Source organism: Monomorium pharaonis, chromosome 9, assembly GCF_013373865.1.
Source record: "Monomorium pharaonis isolate MP-MQ-018 chromosome 9, ASM1337386v2, whole genome shotgun sequence".
NCBI lineage: Eukaryota > Metazoa > Arthropoda > Insecta > Hymenoptera > Formicidae > Monomorium > Monomorium pharaonis.
Genome location: NC_050475.1, coordinates 18,057,407 through 18,079,623, shown reverse-complemented (window position 1 = coordinate 18,079,623; position 22,217 = coordinate 18,057,407). Strand labels below are relative to the sequence as shown.

The 22,217-nt window shown below is 36.8% G+C and overlaps 3 protein-coding genes, 1 long non-coding RNA gene and 1 other non-coding gene across 13 annotated transcripts in view; 2 read left to right on the top strand and 3 right to left on the bottom strand.

The window, feature by feature from the left end:
* Positions 1–7,058, bottom strand: part of LOC105829643 (beta-1,4-glucuronyltransferase 1) — a 39,501-nt gene extending 32,443 nt beyond the window's left edge. Inside the window, exons 1-2 of one of the 2 annotated variants that reach the window (XM_036291654.1) lie at positions 6,794–7,058; positions 6,039–6,436 (exon numbers count right to left, since the gene is read on the bottom strand). The gene's annotated coding sequence lies outside the window, so the exon portion shown is untranslated. Of the gene's footprint in view, positions 1–6,038 lie in introns of both variants that reach the window. The other variant, XM_036291653.1, reaches the window with a different exon arrangement.
* LOC118647224 lies at positions 1,805–4,257 on the top strand. The gene is made up of 2 exons (XM_036291657.1): positions 1,805–2,185; positions 3,181–4,257. Exons 1-2 carry the CDS (start codon positions 2,025–2,027, stop codon positions 3,482–3,484), a joined length of 465 nt encoding a protein of 154 aa, XP_036147550.1. The 5' UTR covers positions 1,805–2,024; the 3' UTR covers positions 3,485–4,257.
* Positions 7,059–7,880: 822 nt separating the features above from the next.
* On the top strand, positions 7,881–16,154 carry LOC105837365 (carbohydrate sulfotransferase 5). Of its 4 annotated transcripts, XR_004964691.1 has the most exons (9): positions 8,284–9,004; positions 10,613–10,756; positions 11,751–11,807; positions 12,748–12,881; positions 12,959–13,194; positions 13,275–13,473; positions 13,560–13,739; positions 13,924–14,694; positions 14,749–16,154. XR_004964691.1 is itself a non-coding variant. In XM_012682088.3 (8 exons), the coding sequence occupies exons 2-8, from the start codon at positions 10,637–10,639 to the stop codon at positions 14,243–14,245; spliced, it is 1,248 nt and encodes a 415-aa protein (XP_012537542.1). In that variant the 5' UTR covers positions 7,881–8,250; positions 10,613–10,636; the 3' UTR covers positions 14,246–16,154. The 4 variants fall into 4 exon arrangements, 3 of the variants coding, with proteins under 3 accessions (XP_012537542.1, XP_012537540.1, XP_012537541.1); XM_012682088.3 differs by lacking the exon at positions 8,284–9,004 and adding an exon at positions 7,881–8,250 and having other exon boundaries at positions 13,924–16,154; XM_012682086.3 differs by having other exon boundaries at positions 13,924–16,154.
* LOC105828887 lies at positions 16,144–21,996 on the bottom strand. 5 transcript variants are annotated; one of them, XR_001138447.3, is made up of 11 exons: positions 21,843–21,996; positions 21,449–21,534; positions 20,845–20,904; positions 20,174–20,396; positions 18,920–19,756; positions 18,769–18,833; positions 18,182–18,254; positions 17,608–17,677; positions 17,101–17,391; positions 16,625–16,918; positions 16,144–16,422 (listed from the first exon to the last, which is right to left on the bottom strand). It is a non-coding gene; the product is annotated as an uncharacterized LOC105828887 (long non-coding RNA). The 5 variants fall into 5 exon arrangements; XR_001138449.3 differs by having other exon boundaries at positions 19,648–19,756; XR_001138446.3 differs by having other exon boundaries at positions 18,769–19,756.
* On the bottom strand, positions 20,975–21,040 carry LOC114255240. Its single transcript, XR_003626553.1, has one exon. It is a non-coding gene; the product is annotated as a small nucleolar RNA SNORD31 (small nucleolar RNA).
* Positions 21,997–22,217: the final 221 nt, after the last annotated feature.

The window sequence follows — 22,217 nt, the reverse complement described above, 5'->3', positions numbered from 1 at the left end:
GAGAAGAAAGGAATGAGTCACTTCGCCGACCATGAAGATTATGACTAGGCAATTTCTATTCTCGTTCGAGGGATTCATTATCGAAGGGTAAACACATCAGCGAAAATTAACAGCTATCAACCGCACATTGCGCTTGCTGGAACGCTAATTTAGGCAGCAATTACTAATTTTTTTATAAAGGCAGAGTTCAGCCACTAAATCTTTTAAAAGAGCATATACACACAACGTGTATCAAAATGAGGCTCTGTTTGCGAATTCTTTGTGGAAAAACAAAAAGATATAAGATATATAAAGAAGTTACGTTTATTTCAATCTGAAGATCGTACTTTTCTCTACTTGGCGTTTAAATTTTATTAAAAAGTAATATAACATGATGTTGCCATTCAAGTTTTTCTTAAATTATGTTCTTTTTAAAACCGCGACTTTTGCAATAATTATTGTTTGTTTGCACACACAGAACTCGTCGCAAATTAATGCAATTTTCGCAAAATATTGAGAGTTACGCAAACGTTTACAACAAGCTCAATTAATCGCGAGATATACAAACGCAAACTTATCAGTCATGCAGATCTTACATCAGATATCATGTACTCCTGGACAATGACTCAATGTTATGGTAATGGTAGAACGATTATTAACGTTTATATCAGCATCTGTTTAGCGCGATGCTTATCTTCGCGATAATAGTTTTATGAATTGTCGTCGAAACGAGCGGTGATGATCGATGCGATTGGATTACTAACTGTCAATAAAAATGTATTCCTTGGATATCCAAATGGTCATAAAAGACGAGAATATCTAAGAATTGTGCTCGGATAAAACTTGACACTTGGTACTAAAAAACTAATAATAATTTAAAATGTGTGTGGACCGACAAAGAATTGAGAATAAAATAAAAAGTAAGACGTGTTTTGAGATAGAAGGCAAAAGTAATGAGTCGCTAAAATACAGTCGCTTTTCACGTTTTAATCCTTGCAGACAAAGTTAAATCTACTCTAACATTAATTTCGGATATTTAATTTCGGATATTTCTGGCAATTTTAACCGAAAGCGCGCGTTAAAAAGTGATAGATTCATCTTACGTATTTCGTAAAATTTTCACATTTTTCCTCATCCTTTTTTTTCGCACAAAGTTATCAAAACTTGTCTGTCGTTCTCTTCTTATGTAGAATTAATGTAAAAGTATGTGATTAAAAAGTTAGCGAAACTCAAGCCTCGAACGTCATTCTTCGGAGGGAAAATCGCGCGGGAATTCGCCAGTTAGTTTCGCGCATTTTCTATTTTCAACATTAAACTTCTTCCACGAGCAAGTCTTGAGTGAAGTTTCGGGTGAAATTTAAGTTTGGAATCGAGTCAATTTACAATTAACAAGGGTGAGACTGGAGTTTCCTTTATCCGTTTACATCTTTAATCACATCTTGATTCACAAAGGTTCGTTCTACATGAAATATGAAATATCTCTGTAATTAGGATCGCCCTACGGGAGAACATACGCCAGAGGGAGAAGTCGACTCCGCATTTCATTAGAAAATCTAGACTTCCTCGTTATTCCATACGCTTCACGTATATATATATATAAAAGTGCACTTGTCCTAAATAAGAGGATTTGTGTTAATTACAGATGCAAGAACTATTCGTGGAAATATATCGGCGTTATCACATTTAAAATAACTTTATAATCAATATTGTATATTCTTCTTACAGTACAGAATTTATTTTTATTGTTTATGTATTAAAATATTAAACGCAATAACAATTATATTGTTAATTAAGTGTCAACAATTCGAGCAAAGGAATGAAATTCGACATACATTCTGAACTCGCGCATCTCTAATATCGATTCACGGGGATTTATTAATCCCCCGGGATTCTTCTCTAAAACATTTTCGCGATATATTTTCGACGTATATCCCGTAAAAAGTTGCCTCGCGCTTTGCCACCGGGGCGACAAAGTAGAACGAAAAAGCAACAACGAACCGTCGTCGGTTCACGGGAGCGTTCAACATTGCGCAATCATTTCCCGGATGTCACACAGATATTGGCGCCCACATATCCCGCAAAGGTCAACGCGGCCCGTGGAGAAAAGAGATCGCGACACTCGACACCAGGCCGACCATGGCTTTCCATCGGACGTTCCCTTTCACGTTTTATCGCGGACTAAATCCACCGGAGGGGCAGAACGGAGGTACTTCCCTCCCTCACCCCCCCCCTTCCACCCTGCCTCGCGTGGTAATCACCGAGTGGCGAGTGAACGCGTGCACGCGATTGACAGCACGACCCCAGCACGCAGAAATAGATTCGACCGACATGTACAGAGTGTCCCAGAGTGTCCCAGAGTGTAATAAAAAGCTGCCGCGTAGAGCCTAATACTTCCCTCTCACAGGTCGGGCGCTTTGTTTTCAAATATTATTTCGCCGAGTTTTTAAAGCTATGCACGCTAGATTACACCGTCTATTTCCCGTCAAATTACAGAAATATTAAATTTCACGGCGCTACGACGGAATGGCAGGCATCTTACTATATACGGAGTAATTTAGACCGGGTCACGATTTTAGAAACTAATATAAAGCGACTCGGAAGACGGATTAACAACGTAACGATATAAGCGATATCATCCTTTTCCTCATAAAAAATTCCAGGTCGCGCGCGAAATATTAGACCTCTCGTCGCAAAACTCGTTCGAGTAGAAAGTCCCGCTAATAGACCCGCGCTATAAATAATTGCGTTTGAATCATTTCTCTGTCATCGGCGGAAACTAATCTACGCCGCGTGACCGAGATATCGTTCGTTCGTATATACGAGCCAATTCTCGCGGAGGAGCTAAACGGAATTACGCGTCTGCCGAACTTTCCGTGACGATAATCGAACAATAGAATCGAACGTCCCACGTTCGCACGGGACAGTAATTATAATCGACAATCGCGCGCCGCCGCACGTTGCATACACGGTGTCGTGAAAATTTCCCTCCCTGTAAAAACAAATTACATGTCATTCATAGAGGAAATATATAAAATTTTTTAGCGTTTTTATTTCCAAGTATAATTTTTCGTTTAAGATATGCAGACATATTTGCAGAATTAAAAATAAAAATATTAAAAAATTTTATATATCTTATATTATCAGTTGTACAAGTTTTACGCGTATAATTTATGTAATTGTACATATTTTTCTTTTTTGCAGCGTGCCCCCCCGCGCGGGAGAAAAGACGCGAATGATATTCGAAGTCGGCCGTCGCGCGGAAAATTGCGAGGAGAGGTTCCATCGAGGGAAACTTTCGCCGAAGACAAATCGAATTGACGACGAAGTGCGACGACGAAGCGTTCTCGTCCAGTGGCGAAAAAAAAAAGAGAGAAAGAGGGAAAAAACGGAATCTAGGCCACGGGAATCTGGGAATATCTCGTTGCCCGGAATTATCGCCGTCTTCTCGATCGATCAATTTGTTCGCACTTGGCCCAAAATCCGCTGTCTCTTATCGCACATCTGAGCTCGAGTAATAAGAAAATGAGCTGTAAACTCTCTGGCCTGATGAGATCTCGCGCGCGCGATTAGCGCGCGATTACTTCCGCCACGCGTTTTCACCTTTTATCGCCTCCCCATCCAATCGCCGGCCGCGGATCGCGAGCGAGTCGAGTTTGCGGCCGTTAATTTCACATTTTCTCAACCGCTCTCGTTATAGATTCCCATTAACGTGCGTTAGAATAACGTATTAATAAGTGATCTATTAAAACAGATTTTATGTGCGGGCAATAAATGATATTAATAAATCGTTCATATTGCATCGCCGATGACCGAGGCTTCCAATTATATTCTTCGTTTATGTGTACACGGTTGGAAAACTCGTGTTCTTTTTTTTGTTAAAAAAATTATCCTCGCTAAAATTTTTATGGTAAACTTTAACACATTTGCTTTTGTTACTTTTACACATTGCTGTTACGTTAATTCAAGTGTTAAATTATTAGACTAATTGGAAGAAAGTGTAAAAGTAACACACCGTGCACATACGTTTATCTTTACATAATAAATACGTTTCTTATTATTAGCGACAGATTTTATCTGTCAGATTTTAAAATTGACAGAAAAGAATGTCGAGTTTATTTTATAATATAAGAGTAACTGTTATTTCTCGACGTGATCTCGTGATATACGTCACATTAACATTATACTAGTATTAAAATAACATGTTAGATTTGTTTGACATAATTTTCTCATTAAATTTCTCATTAAATAAAAATTATATGTCAAATTATAAAGCTTGCGTTTATTTTTATGTTAAAATATAATTATTACATTATATTAAAATATAATGTAATATTAAAATACATAATATTTAAATACATAATATTAAATATATTTAATATTACGTTTAATATATTGATAACGTATGTTTAATATACTGAACAGATAAACTTTTGTGGCCCGTTTGGTGCGTGCGATACGTATTAAATTTAACATAATAAATTTTTCAACTGTGTACATAACACCACCGAGAGAGAATTCTACAATAACCCCGATAACCGCGTCGCGCGTTTTCGTTCCGCAAACTCCGTATTATAAACGCGGCCGCTAAATTGCGATCGCGCGCGAGTTTGCGCGGCGACGGGAAGCGGACGGAAGCGCGAGCGCGAAATTCCGGGGCCGTGCAGCAATGAAATTTCGCGCCGTAACGAAGTTTCGTTGTTCAATACCACTCTCCTCCGTTGTACGCTGCATATACCCGACGTACAAGCCCCCCTCGACACCCGACAGAAGCGGCGACGACGCGCTCGTAATCGAACGCCACTCGCGTTGTTTGCGCGCGTTACATCGAGGAGCGAGTCACTGCGAGGAAAAAAGGAGAGAGGAGGGAAAAAAATCCGACGGCGAATTCTCCCCCGAAGCGCGTCCGAGAGATTTCGAGGGGCGTTGACGATCGAATATCTCGCGCGAGCTCGCGGTCTTTGCGTTGCGCAATCGATATTAATTCAATTCGACTTAGTTATTACTTAATCGACACGGCAAATTGGATAAACGCGGGATCGCGCCAGGTTAGACCTGGCGTGTCCGTTCGTCCGAAGGGTCAAATTACGATTGCGCCACTCGATTAACGGGTTGGTTTCCCCGTGCCGATAAAAGTTTTCGCGCACCGCGATGGAAATGAGAATATTACTCATGCCTTACCATAAATAATGCAAATGACGATGTATAAATGCGCGGAGTCAATCTCCGAGGAGTTTTCCCGATGCACATCTCTCGGCGTTTCCGTCGGACGAAGCGACGAAACATCGCCCATTGGGCTTCGTCTATTCGTTTCTCAATCAAACATTTAACGATGAATTCAGAATACCTGGAATTTCTTTTTTTTTTTCCTCGTAAAATCCTCCAGCGAGAAACATGACTAGATATCCCGCCCCTAGATATCTCGTAACGCTAATGTGCATTATAACTCGCTCGCTTATTTAATTTTCATTAATCGCTCCTTGTACGGCTTGATGGATCAATTAGCCACCGTAATTCTGTTGTTATTAACCGCTGCCGTGCAGCTCCTTCCCGGTGCTCCTTTACGACGCGTAATAATTATCCCGCGGGCAGGATGCATACGTCGCTAATGATTCATCAAGCGCCGCCGAGTAAATTTACGAAACGCGTTCCGTTTTGCCGGTTTAAAATAAAAGATGGAATCGCGTGCGGCCGTCGTCAAACCAGCGCGGCTATACGAAGAGCCTTAATTACCGCCGTGCCGGGTAATCACGCGAAAGACGGTCTGAATTACAAATCGCACACGGGGCAAAGTTTACTCGATCGCGAATGGGAGGGCATTGTTTTGCGCCGCGCGGAAAAGCAGCGTCGTCCGTTGCCCCCCGGGAACGGAAAAGATCAACCGGTTTGCGCCGCGAACTGCACAGGTGAGACGCAATAAAAATCCCGGGTGACGATGCATGCAAATCGACCGAACTCGTCGGTGAAACGAAATGAATTCAAGTGGATCGCCGCGAAAGACGGTTGAAAAATCCCAATCGGGAATTCCGACGGTGGAATCCGACGATCCTTGGTACACTCACCAACGGCGCTGTTCAGCCCCGCATCCTCGCCGGGCTGCCGAAATGCAGCAGCCTCCTCCTCCTCTTCTTCTTCTTCCTCTTCTTCCTCCTCGCCTCCTTCTCCCCGTTCCCGTCCTCCTCCAGGGCCGCCCCGTCGTTCGTCGAGACGGCGTCGAACGTCGGCGGCAGCCGGCAGCCTGGGTCGTGGCGGATCGCACCGGGGATCGCGATGCACCACCACCACCACCACCTTCCGAGATCCTTCAACGCCGGCCCTTCCGTCGTCGTCCTCGTCGTCAGGCGCTCAGGAGCTCCGCTCGCGGTTTACTCCACCGTCACGCGGCGTCAACGCGGGGAGTAACCGCGGCATGGCGCGCCGCGGCGCATCTCGCCGGGACGCGTTTTTTGTTTCACCGTACCTGCCGAGATCACTCTCTCTCTCTCTCTTTCTCTCTTTCTCTAGCTCTCGTTTCCTCGGAGCTCGCGCACTCTCTCCTTCTCTCCCTCACGTTAATCGCGAAATGTTACCGGTTCCAGACGGGACACCCGGAGCATAACGAGTTTTCGGCTCGCCCTGGCGGCGGGTGAAAAGGGACGAGGGGAGGGACGGACGGGAGGAAGAAAGAGATAGAGAGACGGGCCACGAGAGAGTACGTACGTCGCGTATGTGTGTGTGTGTGTGTGTGTGTGTGTATATATATATATATATAATATATATAAAAAAAAAATATATATATATATATATGTATATATATGTATATATATTTTATATATACTGCGTGTCGTCGAGAAAGCAGCGACAAACGAGACACGGACGAAGGGAGAAGAGACTGCTGATATAATTCGACGCTCCTCGAGACCGGACGAAAGTAGCTACGCTTCGCGCGTCATGTCCGTCAGGAAGAGAGAAGAGGAGAGAGAGAAAAATAGCGGCGGAACGGCTCGAAAGGAGGGAAAGGGTTTTGCGCGCGCGCGCGTGCTGCGAGAGCAACTTCCCGCGATAACGAATGCGCCGTTCGAGTGTCAGCATCCGACTGACGAAGCGCGGCGCGGAACGGACGGGGCCGCGGCCCCGCGGAACTGCCGGTGGCGCCGCGGGGCGGCGGTCGGCCGTACTACGATGACGCGTGACGGTGTCGCGTCGGTAATCGTGGAAACATCGCGACATATGCATCTTGCAATTACAATAAATTGGTATTCCGAGCTGTACAGATACATAAGGAACGATTTGGATATCGAAACATGTCGCTTTTTATCTTAACGACGTTGATAAGATAGGTTAATTAATTGTCTCGATATAAAATCGATGATATAAGAATAAGCGCGTTTGAAATTTTAAATGACGAAGTACATTTGCGTGCCCGGACGCGATATTTAAATAGAACAGCAGGTCACGAGATAACGTTGATATGACGTCAAATTAAATCGTATAATTGAAAAATAATTTTTTATAACTTAAAATTGGAAATGAGAAAACATTTTAAACATAGGAATCGATGACGGCATTTAATTCAATGCTTGGATTAAAAGGATTCGGGTATTTTAATTATACGCATATTTTCCATAAATCATCAAAAATATTAATCGAGATCAAAATCGTCTAATAATTGTCTAATGATTGACTAACACATTAGTATTTTTTCATCAAGAAAAAATGTCTTTTAAATCAAATAAAAAAAGATGAATATCTGTCTGATATCCATTATTAATATATTATAATATTTTTAGAAACATTTTCAATTCAACCTATTTTTGCTCTTTTTCTAACTATCAAAACTAAAAAAAAGAGAAATAAACTAAATTAAACCATAATATTTAATCTAAATTACGTGTGGTCAATATTAATCTATACAGTGGAGAACGGGATGGATAAAGGGAGTGGGGGAGAAAGAGAAAGAAAGAGAGTGCAGGGAGTGTAGTTGAACCTCGTGACACAGTGCGCTGCACGTAGCACTGCGCCTACTACGGGAGCCGCAATACGGCTCCGTCGTCAACGTCGTCGTCGTCGTCGTCCGCTCGGCCGTCTACTCCCTTGCGACGCGTCCGGTTGACCGAGCCTTCAGTAGGCCACGAGCGTCGCTGGTTGACGCGATGAATGACACCGGTATCTGCCGCATACTCCTCGAGGCGGCCTGCCGCGGCACGTCGCCGCGACTCCCGTTGTCGTTCCAGCGTCGTGGTTGAGGAACGCTAGCCGAATGTTTGCTAGCGAGTGCACGAGCGCGATTCCGAGGTGAGAGAAAAAGAGAGAAAAACAGCGAGCGAGCGAGCGAGCGAGAGAGAGAGAGAGAGAGAGAGAGAGAGAGAGAGAGAGAGAGAGAGAGAGTTTCGTTGCATTTGGCGTATGATAAAGAGCGTGGCCACCTCTTTTTTCCTCCTCCTCCTCCAGCTCTAGTTTCCCTCCTTCTCGTCTGCCCCCTCGCGGTTACGAATGCTTATCGTAACGCGTAATCGCCGTGAAGCGGAATGGGGAAGCAGATTTCACGCGTCCGCCGCACTCGGCCGCGAGGAAGTGCAGCCGACGGACGTATGGTCCGTTCGAAACGGCATCGTCGTCGTCGTCGTCGTCGTCGCCCTCCTCACTCCTTCCGAATGGAGCACGCGTGCACGTGTGCGATCAAAACCGCAAACACGCCAATCCCGCTACTCCACCCTCCTTACGAACGGTTCCCGTTCGGAAAGAGAAGTGAATCGTAATTAATAAGCCGCGAATTCCGCGAAAAAAAGAGCTGTAAAAAGAGGCGAGAACTTCGCCGTGTGTGACACGTTCAAAATTTGACGGTGCAAAGTGCACCGACGAGGCGATCGCTCGCGGCGATTCCTGCGCGGAGTAGAACTAATTTTTTTTCCAACTTCGTTGTTATGCCTTGTTGCGACAACGCCGGTTGCAATCAGTTGCCGGTCACACGTGCGAGAGGGATGTTCTTCGACGGCGAACGATGGCGAGGCCTGTTCATCTAAAGGCAGCGGATTACATTTCGCGGAAGGTGAGACGAATCGACCCGCCGCGGTCGCAATTAATTTCGCGATCGATCGTTTCGTCGCGCTCGCGTCTTATCGTGTCCCCGTTATCGTCGAACACGCCGACAGAGAAAGAAAGAGAGAGAGAAGAAAAGATCCTTGATTTCACCTATCGCCACGCGCCATCGTAATTTTATTTTATTTAATCGATTCTATCATGCTAATTTCTCTCACGATTACGCGAAGGAATTTTAATTAGTGCGAAATAATTCGGACTTGATGTGCGCAGTTTGTTTTTTTCCTTTAATTGCGGTATAATTATTTGCGCAACGTTAATTAAATTAAACTCGCGAGCGGTTTTTTGCACCTTAGACCTCTGTAAAAATAGATCGCTGAATAATTCATATTTTACCGTATCTCGCCCTTTCGAGATTGTGATAAAACTGTAGAAAAATTTGTGAAATATCCTGCGAATTTTAAAAATTCTTTTTATATTTTTGTAAATTGCTTAAAAGAGTATTATTGCTTTCGGGTTCCTCAAAATCGATTATTGCTGCCGCGGTAACTTTTCTGGTTATTCGAATATTTTTAGAAGATATTCACTTTTTTTTCTCTCGCTCGAACTATAATCCTATAAAAATTCCAATTTTTCGATTTTTTAAATAAATATATTAAAAAAGAGAAAAATTTGTTTTTCTAATTTTGTTAGTTTTTGCCAAAACTACACTTATACAACTACACTTATATACACATAAATAAATTCAAAAAATTTTGTTGCTGATAATTTCGGCATCTTAAGTCGTGACAGTGAGTTTTTTTTTACATGCCCATATAGATTTACAAATAATTGTCAAAAATATCTTTTCTAACGTTTTAAAAAAGAACATTAAAATATTAAGCAATAAATTTTCCAGGGAAATAAATGCATTGGGCATCTAACTTTTTTCTCTGCTACCAGTCCTCTTATCTTCCAGTATCTACTAATGGCGAGTGATTTTAAAAGGGTATGCCATAGCCTGATACGGTGATTGAGGGTAAACATTCAATATTATGTATTCTATTTTTAGGATAAAAAAATATAAAAGCTACAAGCTTAAAACCACACAGGTTTAAAAATAGAATACATAATATTAAAGAGAATATCCCTTAAATGTTTACCCTCAATCACCGTATCATGCTATAGCGTACCCTGCGCGTTTTAAAATCACTCGCCATTAGTAGGTACTGGAAGATTAGAGGACTGGTGGCAGAGAAAAAAAGTTAGATGCCCAATGCATTTATTTCCCTGGAAAATTATGAACACTTGAACACGAAGATTTTACCATAGCTTGATGCAGTAATAACGGTACAGTGAAAATATATACTGAGAACTGCAGAGGATTGAAAATAATTATCACATATATATTTGAATAAAAACTTAAAACTATATATATTTTTAAATATTTAACGCTATAACTATATAAACTAAATATATAAGCAACTATTACTTAAATAATAATTACTTAAATGTTACAAACAATTACATTTGCTTGATAAAATCTTTTGTCCACGCTTTTACAATCGCAATCGCGTTTCCATCCCGCCACGGGGCATCACCGCCAATATATGCATAAATTTCTTTTTGTATTTTCAAGTGCCTGCGCTTCCTAGGATTAAGGATGTCGAAGCGGCTGAGCTTTTACGGTCTGGTAGCCCTGGCGTCCATCTGCATCTTCTTCCTAGCGTTCAACCAGCGTTACAGCAACTATCTCGAGCACCGGCTGCAGCCGATGATATCGGTCAGTAAAAATTTGGAGGTGGAAATTGCTTTAAATTGAGTCACGCCAATCACGCTCTCTTTCTGACGGTAAAAGTCTATAACTTTTGCACCTAATTTTTTTGTTTTTTCTATCCATCTCTCTTACGTGAGGAGGAGACGCATGCGGGGGACAGACGTGACTTCTCTTTCTCCCTTTCTTTTTTTTCTTTTATCTCCCTTTTCGTCTCTTCTCTCACGTATTGTTTTGATTATCATTTTTCGAAGATAGCGTCGCTTTTATACAATTGATAACACGTTTTGTAAACTACGATATATTCTATCGGAGATGCCGGAAATGAGATCAACGATCGTAAGTTCACGGTTTGTTGCAATTCACCTTATGATAATCGATAAGCAATGACAATTCAAATAATCTTGATGAAAATTTTTCAATCATTCTGTATAACTTTATAATTTTTTAAGTATTGTTCGAATTGTTTATACAAATTGACACACTTTTCAGAAATGTTGAAAAGTTTTTTTAAATAAAATCTGAAGATCTTATCAAGTCTGAAAAAAGTATTTTTTAGAGATTAGATATAGGATGAGAAATGTTAGAAGTTTTAGAATATTTCAGAACTCACATGTATAAGCATTCTAACTTTCTTAATATCTGAAAAGCATTCCAATTCGTAGAAAAGTTTTAAGAAAAACTTTCATCAGGGGATATTTGATGAATATGATTTCATCAAATGAAATCACCACGTTTGCGCGTAGATTGGCACCCTTAATCATCTCATTACTCTCTCACTCTTAACGAACACCATCATCATAGTCTCACGGTGTATTCACGGGTATTTTTTGCACTTTTGCATCCTTCGGGAAACGTTAACACGCAACTTGGACTGAGAAAGAGGGAGAAAGATCATGGTTGTTCCATTTCACGACTGTTTCCATTCGGCGAATATATTCGCGCTCACGAGGCGCACAATCAAAACGCTAAAACGTCGATACTTTTTTCTTCCTCGATATAGGATGTTGAGATAAGGCCGCGGACCACCAAAATCCAAGAGCCCGTAACAATAAGCCAGGTACGCACGTATCGAATCTGAATGTGCAACCACTTTTTATTGATGATTGTTTACTGATAGAGCGCTACTTATTGTATTTGAATGCCTTATCTTATCGTAATGTTGACATAGCAAGTGTAGCGAAAGACATAACTAGGTAGCCATAAACTAGCCCCTGTCCTTAAAAACTTCTCTTTTTTTAATAACTCTGTGTAATAAAAATATGCATTTTTATGAGTTCTTAAAATATGTGTGTCTATAAACATTAGTAATTTATACCTTGCTATGATGGAAAAAAATAAAATGGCATTAAAAAATCAAACAATTTATATTTTTAATAAAAAAAATTAATTTGTGTTTTAATTTGAGACTTTATCTTCCTTTATTGCATGATGTCTTATATTAATGATAAGCTTTATTTATTGAATTGTTACTTTATAAAGGTATAAAATCTACTTATTGTATGTGTTTCTACTTGTGTCAGCTTTTTTCACTTATAACACCTTATTCTTGGATTATAAACTTAAATATCCAAGACTTATTTACAAAATATGATCGTTATTTATCATCTGTATTACGTATATTTTCTTTCTCTAATATACGTATAAAAAGATAAAGATAGTTAAAGACATTCTTTTAAAATAAACTAACACTCTGATAGTTCACACATATAAGTTTCCAAGCTTATCTTGTCAAAGACTGTTTATCTTTAGTAGAGTGATTAAACCGCCTGGTTGTAGATATATGCTTTAATGTGATTGAATTAAAAAATGTGAACTTATATCTTGTTTACTTATTTAGGATATATATATATATATATATATATATATATATATATATATATCGCTGTTCCAACGATAAATACTTTCTAACGCTGCATTTATCTGTAATGTTGCTAATAAATAGCAAGTGTAATAATAATAACTCCTCATTTGGTAATCGACCTGAACCTATTTTTTAGGCGTACATTACGGGATCTGCAGAAAATGCCACGATCACTGAAATTCAGGAGGTCATCGATCAACAGAGGAGGGCGATCAAAAAGGACATGGAAAATTATGAATATCCAAATGGAAGATATGAAATAAATGTGAGGTAAGCTATACACACCAAAATGTAATTTTCGTTAGAAGTTATCAAGAATATTTAACTTTATTATCTGATTTTATTAGCAAACTTGAAGATCTAGTGATGGAGAAGGGCGGTAGACCAATGAGAAGCATAATTCTGACGAGTTGGAGAAGTGGCAGCACGTTTCTCGGCGATGTAGTGAATGCGCATCCGGCCAATTTTTATCATTACGAACCATTGCTCGACTATGGAATTGTGCAAATCCGAGACCCGCCGCTAGCCGACGAATCCTTGACAAGGATTATCTCGCTATTGAATTGTGAATACAAAGAGCTCGGTAATTTCACACATCTTTAAATTTCCATTTGCCTGAGGACACAATCGTTTAATGATTGCGTACAACCATAATTGCTGTAGATCGGTACCTGGATTATGGGAAGACTCATCCTTGGGTATTCAATCACAACACGCACTTATGGCGACAATGTCAAGCACACAAACGCATTTGCTGGGATCCACGTTTTGTCTCCAAATTTTGTCGACTTTTTCCGTTCCAATCGATGAAGCTTGTACGATTGAGGTTACATGTGGCAGAGAGTCTTTTGGCCGAGGAAGAGTAAGGAATTCCATGATGAACCATGAGAAGATATTCTTTCAATATCATTTTGAACATTAACATAAAAACGCTCATTTGTACTACAGTTTAGGTATACGACTAGTTCTACTCGTCCGAGATCCCAGGGGCATTCTGCAATCCAGAAAACACAGAGAATGGTGTCCCGCTAAACCCGACTGCTCCGATCCGGCTTTGGTCTGTGCCGACATGGTATCGGATTTCAACGCAGCGGTAGAACTGTCGAAAAAATATCCACGTTCTTTCAGGTACGATGTTTTTATCACGTAATTATATTGTTACTTTTGTAAACTATATTATTCGACATTTGTAAGAGTTTATTTCATGCACGATTTTCAAACAACTTATAAAAACTTATGCCTATTTCATAAGTGATAATTTTATTCTGGTATAAGAGACCGAAGTTAAATCTTTATATGGGGGGATAAACAGGGTAGTGCGTTACGAGGACCTATCTGTGGATCCCTACAGACACGTGAAAGAGCTTTACAATTTTTACGGCTTGAATTTTCACGTGAACGTCAAGAGATTTCTGGACACGCACACAAAGAACGACGTGGGTGGAGTATCGAGCACCTTCCGCAATTCTAAGGTTGCGCCATTTCACTGGCGAGCCGATCTAGATTTTGAGGAGGTTCAGGAGATACAGAAGGTATGTGCGACCGCCATGCGATTATGGGGATACGTGATGGCCTTAAATTCCACTCACCAAAAAGACTTCGATCCTATCACAAATTACCGGCTTCAATTATGACAGCTGGCAGACGACATGCTCAATGTAGATATGATGTACAGTATATCGGTATAGTGACACGGCAGTGCGGTCGAAAGTGCCGTAATTCATATATATATATATATATATATATATATATATATATATATTCAGCGAAAGGTGCTAGTACGGTCACTCAGGAAGGTAGCCACGTAACGGGAATAAATGCAGTTTTATTCAAACCAGGAAATTTGCAGAATGCCGAATTTTTAACTTTATGACACCGGTAACAAGGCTACTTCTTTAAAAGAAGACACAGACGGATATATTTGTGACTTTTATATGATTACAAACATGATCTAAACCACAGGCTGTTAAATTCCTGAGAGCTTGACATGCGACACAAATTATGTCTAACCATATCGACAAAAACGTTGCAGATGCACTCCAAACGTTTCTAAATATTGTGAATTTCTCGAGAGAAAGAAAAGGTATTTTGTGTCTAATGTATATATTATATTCATTAATATTAATTATAATTATAGGTAGTTTATAAAGAGATTTGTAATGATCATCGGATCTCATCATATTATCTTTTTACGTCTTCAAGTATTCTACACATATAAGATAAAATTTTTATATCGACCACGGAAGACAAGGTGCACCTACTTCTCTCCCCTATTCTTGGATTCATACAAATTTATCGTTAAAAACAAGAGGCGACTAAATTTTATTTTTTATCTTATTGATTGATCAAGATACATAATATTACTACATTACGAACGTAGAAATATATTCACATACAAAACAAAGAACGTTTGTCAAATATGGAATATATTATGTCTAATGATAGATTTTATATCCATCGAAGGAAAACTTGAATCTCGTAACGTTGGGGTCGTGTCTTGCAATTGGTAGTGTGTTGAGAATACATATTTATTTCCTGCGTTTGACGGAAAATTTCCACCGATATTTAATGTGATTCACGAAAGGAACAAGGTACGAGCATGATATCAATTAGCTCGTTTATGCTATGGAACACTCGATCTTATCTCTTGCTCATGTAGTGACGTCCGGTCCGAAGAAACAGTCGGGTGGTGTATGTCAAGGACAAGAATACACGAGTTTCCATTTCACCGGCCTTTGATGCATGGCCGACGACGAATTATAAGAATTATAGACGCGACCAACTTGCCCGCGAATGCGCGTGATTTTTATAATGTACGACATGGTCGTAATAGAACTGCACACTTTAGATAGAAGTATTACTGTAAGCTGTTTATTGGCGATTTAGAGTAAGAATAAGAATACTTTTTTGAGACTTTACACGCTACATATTGATTATCCTGGAACAGCTTGACCTGACTGGCGCACTGTTATGTATTATAGTGTAATTATGTTATACATTATACTTACGATTGTATTCCTCTCGCGTCCTTGTGTTATGCACCGAGCGCCAGATTACCATCAGCTCTCTGTATGTGATCAATCGAATCTTACCACGCGTTCACTTAAAATCTATAAGCGTATTTTGTGTTATTAAATATTATATATAATAGAGTTTGGATGTTGGGAAACCGAGATATTATGGCTTTGTACGCCTCCCTTTCGTTTTATTGGATGACAATTAACTATGCAAAATGCGGATCCCAATTATTTACGTTGTTTCATTGTCACTTTCGGATGACACAAAGATCAACAAAATGAATGTGATGTTTCTCGTACGTACGGATGAGATTTTACGTGATAGCGTTACATACAACATTGCCGAGTCACTCGAAATACTCGGATTACTAATACAAATTCGATAACATCTTCGTGTAATTTTATGCCGTTATCATGTACTATTTCTCGCGGAATGGGTATCTAGTCCAAGAGGAACACTCATTACTTCGTATTTTGTACTCTAGATGTAAAGGTTCTCCAATAAAAGAAACACATTTGTATGAAATATATTTACTGTTCATTTCAGCTTGTTCATTATTTTCTTCTCCGAAAAAGTGGAAAATTTTTCAAGTCAAACAAAATGCACAAATAATTTATAGTATTTATCCATTGCTTCAAGCAGTCTCATAACGTCCAGTACACAACAGTACAAGCAAGGTTAGATCTGACAACTTAGTGGGAGTCACATAACTTCTTAGATAGTTCTAGGTGATGTTCAGGGACTAATGTAGTCTCATCCGTTTCCAATACTATTATTAAAATCACATGTACATCTGTAACAAACATAGTAATTCTATTATAATATCAAATAAGAAAAAGAGAATTCTTTTTTTGTTCTAGCAAACAGAATCAGTGAGGGCAAGAACCAATCATAGATAAGTCAGAATAGCGTATACAACTTTTAACATCATATTCTATATTTTAATTATATTCGAAGTATTACTTATATAATTTAATTTTCTTTAAAATATTTACCTTCAAATAGTATCTATATAAATACAAACAGTCGTACTGTTAAATATGTGTGTGCATCCGTAACAAAATAAATTCTAAGATTGTTTTTTATTCGTTTTTTAAATTCTTTTAGCAACAAAATCAGCAAAGGCAAGAACCAATCAATCATAGAAAAGTCAGGATAGCGTATATCATTTGCAACATCATATTTCTATATATTATACTCGAAATATTATCCACTTGGTTTTCAACATTTACCATCAAATGTACAAACCACACACATGATCCCATTATTACTGCATTGCAAATAAATATCTGAAATAAAATGCAAAATATTTTTTATACACAGTACTTGTTAAAAATAGATAAAATTAATTACATTTTATTATCAGATCAAAAGTTTAACAGCATAGAATTTTCAGACATATGCTTGTCAAAGGTATAATCATCATATACAATTAGAAAAATATATCATAAAAACATAAAACAATTCTTACTTTTAGCAAGATGCCATCTTGATGTCCAGTTTATAATTGCAATCAAGCAGCAATAAATGTTAATATCTTTCAATTGCATTCTTGATGTATAAGAAATGATGAGTGATTGGTATAAAAAACTGTAATGAATGAATTCAAAGTTCAATCTTGATCCTTTGTAGATGTGTCTTACAGGAAATTTATTACAGAGTTGAAGGATATTAGGTGAAACTATGAGGAATAATAACTCATTTCAGGAATCTATATTTCACTTATAACGCATAACGCATCTCTGTGCAGGCTTCTCATGTTCTGGGGGAAAAAAAAATTGTTAGTTTTGAATTACTTACTTTCTAATTGCACTTAATAAAACAGAATTTAATATATCAGAAAATGTTTATCTCCATATTTTTATGTAAGACAGGGATAACTAAAAATTCATCATGTCTCAATAATTCAGATAAATAAAACTAGTTTTCACAATATAACGTTGATATCTCGTCTATTAATATAAAATTTTATACTTACTTATAATTCTAATTTTACTTCATTTTATGGTCAAGATTTGCTTTCATCCATTCTATAGATAAACCTCTATCTAAAATACATATAAATACAATATGTATAATTTGTTATCTCTTTTGTTCATTTTACACATCTCTCAAATGCGTCCAGAAGCGTAAAGGTCCGAATACAGACTTGTGCATAATGTATAAAAAAATCTAAGCAGAGATCTTTATTTCTCTGTTCCAAGATAAAAAGAAAGACCTCTGATTAATTTTTTTATGCGTTATGCAAGTTTATGTTCGGGTCCTAATCGGTCACTGAGTGACTAACTAGTAGTCGAATATAATGGATTTTTGTCTTTATAGATTTAAGCAATCATTAAATTATTACTTTATCATTTTTTAGTAAGCAATTGCATATGATTAAAATTTATATTTGTCAGAAACAATATTCATCAAATGCATTCAGATTGACTGGATGCGGTTTTGTTTGTGTTCATCATGAGTATATTAAATATAATATTAACAAAAATTAAGATTATAATTACAAAATAATGTATTTCTTTAAATTTAATAAGATAACAAATAAAACTTACGTGAACGTCTAATGTCTAATTTAAAGAAGGAATTTGTAGTAGATTCGTTTGTAATTCGCTCTTCCATCTCTTTCTATAAAAGATATTTGTATATTAAAATATATTCTCTATAATTATCAATTAGAAAACAAGAAATAATTTTATCAGCCAACTGAATCATTCATAGTTCTCAGACTGGGGCAGTAACTTTCATCATATAATTTAATATTATACAATATACATTAGTATTTAAATAATACTTATTATATAATTATTTAGTATTATCTATCCTAATTTATTCATGCTTCTCATATTGATTGTAAGACAAAATGTATTATTCATTTATATTATATTAAAATATATATGAGCAAAAAAATCAAATAAAATTAATTTTTACACTGTAACTTTAGCTTTTTATTATAGCTATTATTAGCTATTTTATTATAAAATTTTAAAATATGTAACGCAACGTCATCAAAGCAAAACACAAAGATGTCAAATTTCTTGTAAGTAAAAACATTGTACAATAAAAATCTGCATTAGGATATTTCTTACTCTTCACCATTTCAATCAAATGATTCAATGTGCTAACAATGTAAATAACTTACATGAATGCTTGACGTGAAGAGAAAATTTTGTGACACATCGTAATCCGCTTATCGCTTTCTATATTCTGTAGATATGACATACCAAAGAAATAGAAATGTTCATTTAAAAGTGAGGTACAAAACATAATTTTGTCGTGAAGTCATTTAATACCTTTTCAAATTTTGTGTTAAAATTGGAAAATTAATCGCTATCAATCTGTTTCGTCCATAATATTAAATATTGACAGAGGTATCTCATCAATCATTACGTCAACTATATAATCAATCTCCCACATTTTCTCCCCTTTTTCTTTGGTATGTTTAATAAAATCCTTCCAATGTTCAGCTGTTACTCTGGCAATACTTTGTTCAAGTAATATCTTTATATCTTGTAATTTAAATGTTTTGTTATTACTCTTGACATATTCCTTAACCAATGACCATACCATTTCAATTGGATTTAATTCGCAATGATATGGAGGTAATCGAAGAACCATTTTATTCTCCTGTTTTGCTATTTCGTCTACAATATATTTATTAAACTTGTCTTTTTGTTGTAAAACAATTTGCAACATTTCGGCCCTTACCAGAGTTTCTGGTATTTCTTTGCTTTTACTTTAAATAAATTCAAAATTTAGATCTTTTTAAAAGCAAGTAAAAATTCGATCGTTTAAAATTTGGGAGATCGTTGTCAGCGTTTACACTTTGTAAAACTTTTGCCAACGTTGGCAATTCTTTTTTTGGATAAAATTCGTAAATTTTTTTTCCAAATAGCGTCTTTGTCACATTCATTGATTTTTTCTCGAAAAATTAGGCAACGTTTCTTACTATTGGGGGATATAATTGCACCCGTGTTTTTATATTCGTGCAATATTTTATTTATGGTATAAGTATTAATACCCGTTTGTTTTGATAATACAGCAGCATCTTTCTGGAAAATATTTGGATTGATTTCCTTCATCTTATAGAACAAATTGATAATTTCAAGCCTTTGATTACTGCGGACTGGCTAAAAGTAAAAAGTATATATTGTATAAAAAAATAACATAGTTTGAGTATTCTTTGCTATTGTTGAATTGTAAATCAGTTTTCCATAAATATTACATTATTATCCAATCATGGATTTAAATATGTACTTCAAAATTTTTATTTAGACATAAAGAAAAATTTAGTTATTTATGCATGAATCTCAATTTTAATAAAAATAAATTTATATGTTTAAAACAAATTTCACAATTTCACTTATACTGTATAAATAACACATGCATGATAATTTATACATAATAAATATTTACTAATAATTATTCAAATAATTTATAAACTTCAACATATTTTTCTTGCAGTATATTTATACGAAAAATAGTAAATAACACTTTAAACTCTGAATTATAACTGTTGATATTAAAAATTAATATTTTATGTCTACCTGGCCTGGTTTGTTTTTTTTCACAGGAAGTAACAATGCTTTTGAACATTCGATATTTGAATCTTCTTCCATCGTAAAAATACAGGCTTTGTGAATACAGGCAGAAAAATACTCTAACATGAAACCGTGTCAGAGGTTTAAATATTATGACAAACATTCCAATGGCTCCATGTTATCCATTGCTGATAATAAGCACCATGAACAGTAAGATGATGATGCATTTCTGTGCAAATCAGATGAAAACTTGTTTGTTTCAATGTTATTTTCTCACTAGACAAAGTATACGAATACATATATAATTTAAGTCATCTCTCCTGTTTTATTTATATATTCTTAATAAGTGTTCAGAAGTGTAACCACTTACTAAGTGGCCAAGTAGTAATAAAATGTGATTGATTACTATCTTTATGGATTCTAAACAAGCACATTAAATTGCTACTTCATCACTTAATGAGCAATTGCTTTCCTGTATACAATTAAAATTGATATTTATCAGAAACCATATTCATCACATGCATTCAGATTGACTGGAGGCGGTTTCGTTTATATGGTCATCATAAATGTATTGTTAATCACAAAAATTACAGAAATTATACTTATTATGTAAATATTACAAAATAATACATTTGTTTTAAGTTTAAAGCAATACAAAAATAATATAGATAACTTACGTTAACGCCTAATTTGAAGAGAAATTTGAAACAGGTTGCAATCTACTCTCCCATCTTTTTCTACATAAATGAGATAAATGTACATTAAAATATATTCTCTGTAATAATACCAATAAAAAAGAGACAAATAATTTTATCAGTAAACTGAATCATTCATAGTTCTCAGACTGGGGCAGTAATTATTCATCATATAATTTATATAATTAATACGTAACATTATATAATTTATTCATAATTATAATTATATAATTCATAATTCTTATACCAATTATAAAAATATTTTGTTCTTTTATGTTATCTATTCACAAAAAGTACTAAAAGCTTTTAGCCTACATCAAGAATTTCTAACCCTAAATAAATTTGTACGTTCAATAATTAGAGAATTTAAAACAATCTCTTTCTGCATTTAAATTACTATAATTATTAAACAAAGAAGAAACTTTACGTAAGAATAATTTCGAAGCGATACTCTCAAACATAATACCCTGATAATGTCCATCAAAATGATAAATAAAATGCAACTCAAACAAGAATGAGAGCAAAGATAAAGAACTGGCTGGCGAAGAATCCTTTTTAACGAACTTAGGAGAAATAAAATACTCACTAAAACGATTGCGATGATAAGCGTGAGCTACTTAGCGGCTGCTTCTCAATAGGAGACACGTGGAGAGTGGATCTACGAATCCAACACTAAAAAAAGAAATGGGAACTAAAATCTCGACGGTGTTGAAGCATGCGGCGAGATCGCCGCTGTAATAATTTGCGTGATCAGAGAGATGTAATAATCAAGAGACGATCATACGAACGAGACAATGTGCTCATCATATCGGGGGAAACCGAAATGAAACGTGGCTAAGCCTTGCGCCGAGATATAATTGAAAAATATTATTGGGGTTATTAAATTCAAGCAGAATTGTGCGTAGGAAACTCGTCACAAGAGGCTTGAGCGAAGTGTGCACGCGGATGACGATGGATTTCGAAAATGATCTCACGCTTACCTCTCCGTGGACAAACGAGATGCATCCAACAACTCGAATGCTTCTTCTAGAAGATCCAGCCGTGAAATGAACGAAGGTAGCAGGCAAGGTACGAGGGTAGCACTGGCGTAGCATTCGGTTGTTGAGAGACGCTTCCGCGCGCGGCGCGCGCACTTGACACCATTATGGCGGCAGGAAGTTGTCACCTACAGGAAGTTGTTGGTATTTCGATCAATCGCTCAACTTAACGATTGGAGATTTGGAGATTTAATATTCAATCGATATGTAATCGATTTCCTCCGAAAACTTGTTTTACTTATTGTCGTCAAAAATAAACAATGCGCGTCTTATATTATAATATTATTATATATTATTTAACATAATTAATTTATACTT

Bases quoted from the DNA above. Each gene is read 5' to 3' on its own strand.
- LOC118647224 (XM_036291657.1), top strand. From the start codon at position 2,025: ATGTCACACAGATATTGGCGCCCACATATCCCGCAAAGGTCAACGCGG. The intron at 2,186-3,180 runs GTACTTCCCTCC...TCTTTTTTGCAG, and splicing joins ACCGGAGGGGCAGAACGGAG to CGTGCCCCCCCGCGCGGGAG.
- LOC105837365 (XM_012682086.3), top strand. From the start codon at position 8,957: ATGGCGAGGCCTGTTCATCTAAAGGCAGCGGATTACATTTCGCGGAAG. The intron at 11,808-12,747 runs GTACGCACGTAT...CCTATTTTTTAG, and splicing joins AGCCCGTAACAATAAGCCAG to GCGTACATTACGGGATCTGC. The intron at 13,474-13,559 runs GTAAGGAATTCC...TTTGTACTACAG, and splicing joins AGTCTTTTGGCCGAGGAAGA to TTTAGGTATACGACTAGTTC.